Source organism: Podarcis pityusensis (genome assembly GCF_964106645.2).
Source record: "Podarcis pityusensis genome assembly, chromosome: 11".
NCBI classification, from domain to species: domain Eukaryota; kingdom Metazoa; phylum Chordata; class Lepidosauria; order Squamata; family Lacertidae; genus Podarcis; species Podarcis pityusensis.
The window spans coordinates 8,609,487-8,618,809 of record NC_138036.1 but is presented as its reverse complement, the minus strand read 5'-3'; the positions used below and the strand labels follow the sequence as shown (position 1 = coordinate 8,618,809).

The 9,323-nt window shown below is 45.9% G+C and overlaps 1 protein-coding gene across 6 annotated transcripts in view; it reads right to left on the bottom strand.

Annotated features, from left to right (window-relative positions):
- Positions 1–3,508: 3,508 nt before the first annotated feature.
- Positions 3,509–9,323, bottom strand: part of ARK2N (arkadia (RNF111) N-terminal like PKA signaling regulator 2N) — a 57,070-nt gene continuing 51,255 nt past the window's right edge. For 4 of the 6 annotated variants that reach the window (XM_080973576.1, XM_080973578.1, XM_080973581.1 and 1 more), the window contains one exon: positions 7,831–7,998. In XM_080973576.1, the coding sequence (XP_080829702.1) occupies positions 7,973–7,998 (26 nt within the window). In that variant the 3' untranslated portion in view covers positions 7,831–7,972. Of the gene's footprint in view, positions 7,999–9,323 lie in introns of all 6 variants that reach the window. The other 2 variants (XM_080973579.1, XM_080973580.1) reach the window with 1 other exon arrangement.

Here is a 9,323-nt window from a genome sequence, read left to right as displayed (position 1 = left end):
CCTTCTGTCTGTCTGTGTCCACTTAAAGGGCCAGACTTCAGATAACCAGACCCAGTGGCCATGTGTGGCTATGGGAGCAAAGGCAAAGTCACTCTTAAAAAAGAAACACAAACCAGACATGGTTTGGCATGAGGAAAACTCCCATTAGGTTACAGAAACAAAAGACCACTCTCTTCTTAAAACTCCACAAGGTGTCTTAACAGCTGGGAGGCTGAGAGAGTCACCCGAGAAGCTGAGCATTGCACCTGTTGAGCTATTTGCAAACAGGTTTTTGAAAAAAATTAAAAGCAAGATAGCTCAGGTGACCTCCGAGAGTTGAGAAGGGCTGGCTAGTCTCAGGGCACCTGCTGGACCACACAGCAAAAGCAAATGAATGGGAGATGCAAGTTTACCTGAACAGTCCTATTTGGAGCATCACGCTGACATTTGTGAGCCTTGGACGTGTTGGAAAGGCACCGATTTTACTACAAAGATGCAAAATGAGCTCAAGATTATTCAGGCCCAGTTCTCAGGCAGAGGATCCTGGGATTCACAGGTGTGCAGCCATGGCAACTCCCGCCTCCAATCTTCCATTTCTTTCTGTGGCAGGACAGAGTTGTGTGTGCAGCTCCTCTGCTGCACCTAGGTGCGGTGGCAGGTAAAGGTAAAGGGACCCCTGACGGTTAGGTCCAGTCGTGGCCAACTCTGGGGTTGTGGCGCTCATCTCGCTTTACTGGCCAAGGGAGCCGGCATACAGCTTCCAGGTCATGTGGCCAGCATGACTAAGCCGCTTCTGGCAAACCAGAGCAGTGCACGGAAACGCCGTGAACCTTCCCGCCGGAGTGGTACCTATTTATCCACTTGCACTTTGACATGCTTTCGAACTGCTAGGTTGGCAGGAGCAGGGACCAAGCGATGGGAGCTCACCCCGTCACAGGGATTCAAACCGCCGACCTTCTGATCGGCAAGCTCTAGGCTCTGTGGTTTAACCCACAGCACCACCCGCGTCCCGTGGCAGGTAGTTTGCCTGCAGAAGCTCCTAGATTCAATCCTCAGTATCTCCAGGTAGGTCTGGGAGAGAATTCCTGGACAGATCCACTGCCAGTCCATGTAGACACAGAAAGCCTTAATGGCTCAGAACCGAAATACCTCAAGGATCGCCTCTCTCCAGGTGAACCTACCTGGACCCTGCGATCATCACCTGAGAACCTTCTTCATGTGCCTCCTCCATGAGAGATCCGGAGGGTAGCGACACGAGCAACACTTTCCTGTGGTGGCTCCCCGTTCACAGAAAGCTTTCCCCAGGGAAGCTCGCCTGGCGCCTTCATTATACACCTTTAGATGCCAAGCGGAAACGTTCCTCTCTAACTAGGCCAGTGATGGCCAAACTTGGCCCTCCAGCTGTTTGGGGACTACAACTCCCATCATCCCAAGCTAAGTGGTCAGGGATGATGAGAACTGTAGTCCCAAAACAGCTCGAGGGCCAAGTTTGGCCATCACTGAACTAGGGCTTTGGCTGATGAACATTAAACATCTGGAAGAATGACAGTAAGAGCTATTTGACAGTGGAACAGTCTCCCTCCCTGTGGGTTCTTCTCCTTTGGAGGTTTCTAAGCAGAGGTTGGATGGCCATCTGTCATGGATGCTGGAGCTGAGAGTCCTGCATTGCAGGGGGTTGGACTAGATATATCTGATACTCTTTTAAATGTGTTGTGGGATTCTTGGTTTGCTTTTGCTCTTACTTTCATTATGTATTTTGTGTATTTTTATCTTCTATTTTCTTTCCGCAGGGCATGTAAGACAGAGTTGTTCCACCTGGCCTTTGGCTTGGAATCAACTTGATCCCCTCTCCCTCTTTCCTTTTTCCTTCTGTGTTGGAACTCCTAATTGGGGACTTCCCTGGCTTTTTTCTAGCCCATGTACGACCAGTCTGGATAGTTAGCCTTGATGAAGACTTGACGTTTTTATCCCCAAAAAAGTTTTTGATTGAGTTCCACTGAAATGAGGCTGCATTTTAATGTTGTATTTTAATTTTGTTTTTTAAGCTGTATTCTAATCAATTGTTTTTATATTTGGTGTTAGCCGCCCTGAGTCCGGTCTTGGCTGGGGAGGGCGGAGTATAAATAAAAATTATTATTATTATTATTATGATGATGATGATGATGATGATGATGATGTTCTGAACCGCCCTGAGATCTACAAATGAAGGGCGGTAAACACATTTTAATAATAATAATAATAATAATAATAATAATAATAATAATAATAATAACAACAGGCAATGGTGAGCTAGGTGGAGCACTGGTCTGACTCAATATAAGGCAGCCTCTTACAATGAAAATACAACCTAAAACCTACTTCAGAGAGCTGTCATGGTGTAGTGGCTGGAGTGTGGGGACTAGGATGTAGGAGACCAGGAAAGCTTGATGCAGTGATAATAAATTATAATCATCATCATTATTATTATAACTTGAAAACAGTAAAGCAGTGGTAAGTGAGGTCCATGTACGCCATCTCCCAAAATTTCCCACCCCTCCCCCAAAGCCCCACACACTACAAAGTAAGATATTGTTTAAATAATCCACTCTATTTTATTTTGTCTTAAAATAGTTTAAACTTTATGCTACAGACTTGTTTCCAAAAAAAACAGAAAGTCTCATCTTGCACCAAAAAATATATATATTTTATAACACTCTGTTTTTTTTTATTATTATTATTATTTCTTCTCCAAAGACCATTAAATACTAGATGGAAACGAGAATGAGTGTTAAAAAGAACATTTTTGTGTGGGGTTTTTTTGTCTTTTTTAATTCAAGAGTTACACAACTGAAAACAATAAATTCTAAGCATTTAATTTAATTTTTTTTGTCTCCACTGGAAGATTCCAAGCTTGAGCTCCAGCAAGAAGAGCAGAGCTGCTAAAACCAGGCCTGTAAGGAAAACAAAGAGCCCAAGATGCAGCCTGCCAGTTTCTTGGGTAGAATTTGTATTTTTGTGGCACAAATGCCACATTTTTATCAAAGATCCTGCTGCTTTGCAAGGCGTGCCTGGGAAGCCAGGATGGGTGCATGTTTCACAGGTCTGTGCAAGGACGATCAAGTGCATTTGTTCTTAGCCATACGATGGCTACAATTTCACTTATCCATTGAGAAAAGAGAAAATCAGTCCCAGCGACCTTTTGCTCTCTCAGACAAAGATGATGAAGAAGAAAAGGGGGGAAAGGAAAAAGAAGACGAAGAAGTAATGTATTAACTATCCAGTGATTGCGGTTTGAATTTTTTGTTTCTTTTCTCTTTCTTTTTTAAAAGAACATAGCTTTAAGAAAAATTATCCAAGTCGGCAAAAGAAACGTAGTGTTTTTTGTTTCGTTTTTTAAATTAAAAGAGAGAGACATGAACTGGTTATCAAGCTTGGAGTTCATGATTCCTTTAAAAACAAACACAGTGCACAATTGGAGGAAGTTTGGTTAGAATGCAGTCATATTTTTTATATGTACATGGAAGTCACAGCATATACAAAGTTTTTTCCCCCCCTTCTGCTTCTTTCTTTTTTTAAAAAAGGAAGGACTCCTAGATGCTTCTGGTACTGGCCAGCGTAAAAGGGAGGATACTTGGATTACCAGCTTAGTAGACCAGCATGGCTCATAGATTTTCTAACGAGAGCCAATTTTCATGTTTCAAAAGGCAACTTCATTAACGGTAGTAATGAAGCAGCCATTCTCGGCCAAAGGCTGCCTGGTTAGCTTGCTCCGGTGCCTTTCAAATGCACCTCCATCTAAATTACTTCCCCATGATGCAATCCATGCAGTCGTCACAGGCATGCGTGAAAACTGGAAATGGACATGGAGGCTGACTGGTGTTTCGCACCTGATTGCCAACATGCCACAACCAGCTGGGAAGAGCTAGGCAGCTGGCCAATGCCTCATGGCTGTGCCATTCACACACACGCACACACACTCCAATCACATGGGACAGGGCCACGAGAAAGCAGTTCCCAAGCAGCTTTCTCGTGCGCAGGTGACTTTGAGCTTGGTGTTCATTTCGCAATGTAGTTTGAGAGCGATGGAACCAGCGAGTGAGGAGAAAAAGAAGGGGTGGCCTTTGGGGCAAAAGATCTGCAGGCACAACTGATAGCTTTAACAGCCTTGGGTGGTAGGTGAAGACACCGTTTAGGGCCAATGTGTCCTGTGCACAGTAGCGGCTGGTGGAGTGGCGTTGCCCACCTGGCTATCCAACATGGGGGATTCTACCAAGAGCCGAGAGGGAGAGGAGAGGAGGTTGGCGTGGACACAGCGTCAGATTGGCTCTGCTGCTGCTCCCGCAGTGCGCTGACCTCCCTCGCCTCTACCAGCAGCAACCTGCATGTTGAGATGGATGGCAGGTGAGTAATGCCACACCACCCTGCTGTTCTGGCAACCACTGCCTGGGTCTGCTGTACATCTTCGGTCCATGCTGCTTTGCCTGCCATAGCAAGCAGGACTCAGATTTCACAATCTGGCAATTTTAGCTCGGGGGAAGGAGACACTGTTCCCAAAGTTAGCATAATCATGTTAACATTGCAGGCTGAAGGCGGAAGAAACTGCCCATGAAAATACTTTTCCCAAAAAAAATTGTTTCCTGAGCCCGGGCAACTACTTCAGAGAGGGAGCTGCAGCCTAGACTTCTCTCAAACATCCTCGTTTTCCATTTTGTGGGGATGTTGCTAAGATGGCAGAGCCCTGAAACATGCAATTCCTTCGCCTACAGTCTGAAATAAGGCCTCACCACCTCGCAGGTGTTGAAGCAACAGGTGCAGTCTCCAGATCAAAAGCTGGCAAGCCTAGTGGTGTCTACTGGAACTGTGGCCAGGACAACAAAGCATTATCTGTTCAAGAAATCAAGTCCTGATTGCTTCCATCTAACAATAAAATCCAAGTCCCAGAGTCCAAGTCCACCTTGTGGTCATTGATAGAGAGTGTGGGGAGAGCGGGAGATACAACTCATCACCTCTGCAGAAATCTGTTATCAAGTTGTTCTTTTAAGAGTGACCACATCCTCCCCACTTTATAATGTCAGCAAAACTGCTCATAGCTGGCATCAAGAGCAATCTTAAGACCTGCCACACCTGAAGAACTATCTAAGGCAACCCTCTCCCAAAAGCCTTGCCCAGTGAACCAAACTAAGAAAGGCAAACAAGCCCCACGCTGTCCTTCAAATGACAATCAGATGGGGACTTAGGAAAGTCTTTTTAGTACTGGCAGCGTGATCTAGTTGAGCATAAAGAACTTTGTGGGAAGCATAAACGTTGTTCAGTTCAACGTAACAACACAAGCAGGGATTGCACAACAATGAGATTTTAAACTGAAAGCTGGCTGCGTGTCATTAACCACTAAACCAATGTCTATTCAACAGGCTGTATCTACTCCAGTGTAAATGATGACTGAACTGCCCCCAAAGTGCAGGCTCTTGGCTTGGCTTTCAGCAAAACTCAGTGGGACCAAGGGCCTGATCTGCCCCCCAACCTCACTTGGGGAATGCATAGGATATCTAGGGCTTTTATAGACAACAAGAAGCATGGTGATACAGCTTGTTTTCCTTCCAACACCACCCGTCTGAATGCCAGGACATTCCTCTTCTGTTCTTATAAGGCTCAGCATGAACTGAAGTTGCTTCTCAGCTTTGGCGTGTCCTACCCTTCCAGAGAGAGAATATCCTTACTCCTTGATAACCCAGGTACAGAGTGGTAACCCTACCATATGCAAAGGTTTGGTCCACCATCAGCTACTGCCGTTGCATAAGGAAAGATCATTTTACAGCGACCTATAACAGAACTGAAACAACTGCAGGAATGCCGTTTCGAACTGTCAAGGCATTCTAGAAGTCTTGAGGAACAAAGGGCATTGCCCACATATTATTCAGAAACTGCCCCAAATGCATTAATGACTGAAGCCAACACTGATCAGGAATCCAGCAGACAACTTTGTCTGGGTGTGCAATGGACTCTACAGCTAAAGGTGACTGGACAAACATGAAGATCTAATGTGCCCAATGAGTCCAGCTGCCATTATGCTGCTGTCTAAGTCCTATCAGCCCTTGCAAGAGAACAGAAGGCATGTGGGGAAGGAGAAATCCCGGCTTGCAGCAAATGCCCGGACTTGCAGAAGGCATTTGCAGAATCTGAGCCAGGGAACCGTTCTAAAGCCAAGGGGCATAAACCCAAGAGCTGGTGAAGCCCAGCAGTGCTCAGTCGAGTTTTTAAAAGAAGGTAAAATCAAGGGCCATTTCTCATGTTAGTATGAAAAGCAAAGGTACACTTACAGATTAACACCTCGTCTCTGAAGATGCACACACACAAAAGGAAACCCCAAACCCTTCCCATTCTTTTTTCGTCCTCATGAAGTGATCCATATATGTGGCAAAGCTTCCCTTGCTGCTCCAGATTTCGCTGCTCTTTCTGCGGCAGCAATCAAATGAACGAAGGCAAAGCCGTGCTGGGTAATTCTCCGGGGGGGGGGGGCTATGTAACAGGATATGTTCTACTTTTGATCATAGATGCTTTGCATACAGAGCCTCATGCTTTCCTCTGTAGGGTGGTAATATTCAGAGAAGCTACGGAAGGCTTCCTCTCCGCGAGTTATTTCTTGCTCTGTTTCGAACAGAGTAGGTGCCAGTCACCCTGGGAAGAGACTGAACTGGGCCTGCTCTGTAAACATTCGCCCAGCTGCAAAACGCTTCCCTTGGAAGGCGAGTCCCTAGCGACCCAGCAGCCTCCTCTAATTCTTCTCTTGCTAAGAGGAGGGCAGGAAGGATAGTGTGCTAAAGGTTTGTTAAAAAACCAAAATTCCTTTGTACAAATGCAGCCCAGGGCAGAAGGATCCACTCTGGTGCTCATGTTCTGCTTTTACATACCTCCAAACACGTAGAGATACGGGTTAGGCTGCACCCAGACCTTTAAAGCTTAACATGAAAACCACACCTGAGATCAGAATTAGGTACTTTTGTGATGCTTCGCTTCCTTGTGCTTTTGTTTGCTTCGGGTGAACGACAACAATAACAAAACAAAACAAAACAAGGCTGTAACAATCTGGGCCAAATGACCAGTAACAGTACAGTAGTCTAGAGAGAAAAAATAAAATGCATTATTATGAGGAAACTGAGCACTGAGCAGTGTGCAAGCTACAAATTATGTCGAGAACAATCTTTAGGGTTTTAAATAGAGCCGCTCAGTGCACGCTAGAGGCCTTTTGTGATCAAGTCCTGCTGGTTTTGCAACCAAATCAACTTGCATTATGAATGCCCCCTTCTAAGCTCCCACAGCTATACTACAATCATGATGGGGGCATTCAGAGCTATGAACAAATTGGGCCAGTGGTGTTATTTTATTTTTTTTTAAATAAAAAAATGCAAGGGGAAAAATAAGAATAAAGCCCCACATGTACCAGCGACATCCGTTTTAGTGGTGAATTAAAGCAATTGTACGGCTCTCTAAAGGGCATGGGTTGGAAGGTGTCACTGCTGCTGTCAACGAATGCTCTAAATTAATCACACACAATGAAAAAAAACCTGGAAGTTGTTATTGAAGTACAGTGCCACTAAGTTTTCCGTAAGAGGGAAAGCTCCCTTTGACTACAGAGGGGTCAATATCTCAAGGAAAGTTCTTGATGATGCAATTTTAATTGGAGGGTGTGGGGGGGTGGGGGGGAGGAGGAGTTCAGAAGAGGAGGAAACCCTCCCGGAGGACTCTGAATTCCAGAATGCCAGGAGCAGAGGCTTTGAACACCGAGGCGATAACCAGAAACTTCTGTGCCACAAAAGGAAGAGGAGGGCTAAGTGACTAGAAAACACAGTGAAGTTGCATTACAGTAGGTATTTGCGCCTGCTGTCCTCGTCCAGCGTGAGATCCACCACTTCGGGCGGCGAAGACCAATTCTGCGGGGGGGGCACACCTGTCCATGGTTCAGATTGCCGGGTGCACTGCAGGCCTGAGACGTGTTTCCGGGAAGACACACTCTGAATCACTCCTCCCCGAGGATGGACACATCTGCGGAAAACAAAGGGGAGACAAAGGACATTCCCGTCAAGGCTCACCTATTGGAGCACAAGGAGTGGTTTACACCAGTGGTTGTCAACCTGGTTCCTACAGCCCACTAGTGGACGTTTCAGGATTCTAGGTGGGCGGTAGAGGGTTCTGTGGCACAAGATGAATCCTCCTTCCATCGAGCACTGGGGGGCGGTAAGGAAATTTTACCATCAAAGAAGATGCATTAGTGGGCAGTATATATAAAAAGGTTGACTATCCCTGGTTTACACGGATGCATTAAGACCCTAATTTCTTTGGCAAAGGGCTCGCCAAAATGAATGCATCAGAGCAGGGAGAGGGAGACAGACAAATTATGTCCAAGCATTGGCTAAAATTCTTAAGAAAATCAGCCCTGAGTGCTCACTGGAAGGACAGATCCTGAAGCTAAAACTTTGGCCACCTCATGAGAAGAGAAGACTCCCTGGAAAAGACCCTGATATTGGGAAAGATGGAGGGCACAAGGAGAAGGGGACGACAGAGGACAAGATGGTTGCACAGTGTTCTCGAAGCTACCAGCATGAGTTTGACCAAACTGCAGGAGGCAGTGGAAGACAGGAGTGCCTGGCATGCTCTGGTCCACGGGGTCACAAAGAGTCGGACACGACTAAACGACTAAACAACAACAACATTGGCTAAAATGTGATAAGGGAGGGAGGTGTAAAGGGGCTTTTAAAATGTAGCATAATTTGGAGGAATTAACTTCATGTGTGAAATGGGCACCAAAGGATAATCACCGAACCGTCCTTACAATTTATACAGCACTTGAGGGTGTTTCAAAGCACTTCGCTTGTTATTATGGTTATTGTTATTATTTTAAAAATTAGACTGCTTGTGGCGTAACACCATCAAAGCGGTGCAGAGGGCAGAAATCGGAATAAAACACGGGAACACAAAAATACAACTAAACATCAAGTATTAAAAACGTCCTGATACAGAGCTGCCTTCAGATGCCTTTGGAAATTCAGGCAGATGTTTATCTCCTTGACATCTGATGGAAGGGCGTTCCGCAAGGCGGGCGCCGCTATCGAGAAGGCCCTCTGCCTGGTTCCCTGTGACCTCACTTTTTGCAGGGAGGAAACCGCCAGAAGGCCCTCGGCGCTGGATCTCAGTGTCCGGGCTGAACGATGGGGGTAGAGATGCTCCTTTAGATATACAGGGCTGAGGCTGTTTAGGGCTTTCAAGGTCATTATTTAAGCAATCCATACAGCAGCCATGCCAAGGTCAGTATTATCATGTTGGTATTTACCAAGGTGGGAGGTTTAGGCAGAGGAACAGTGCCTGGCTCA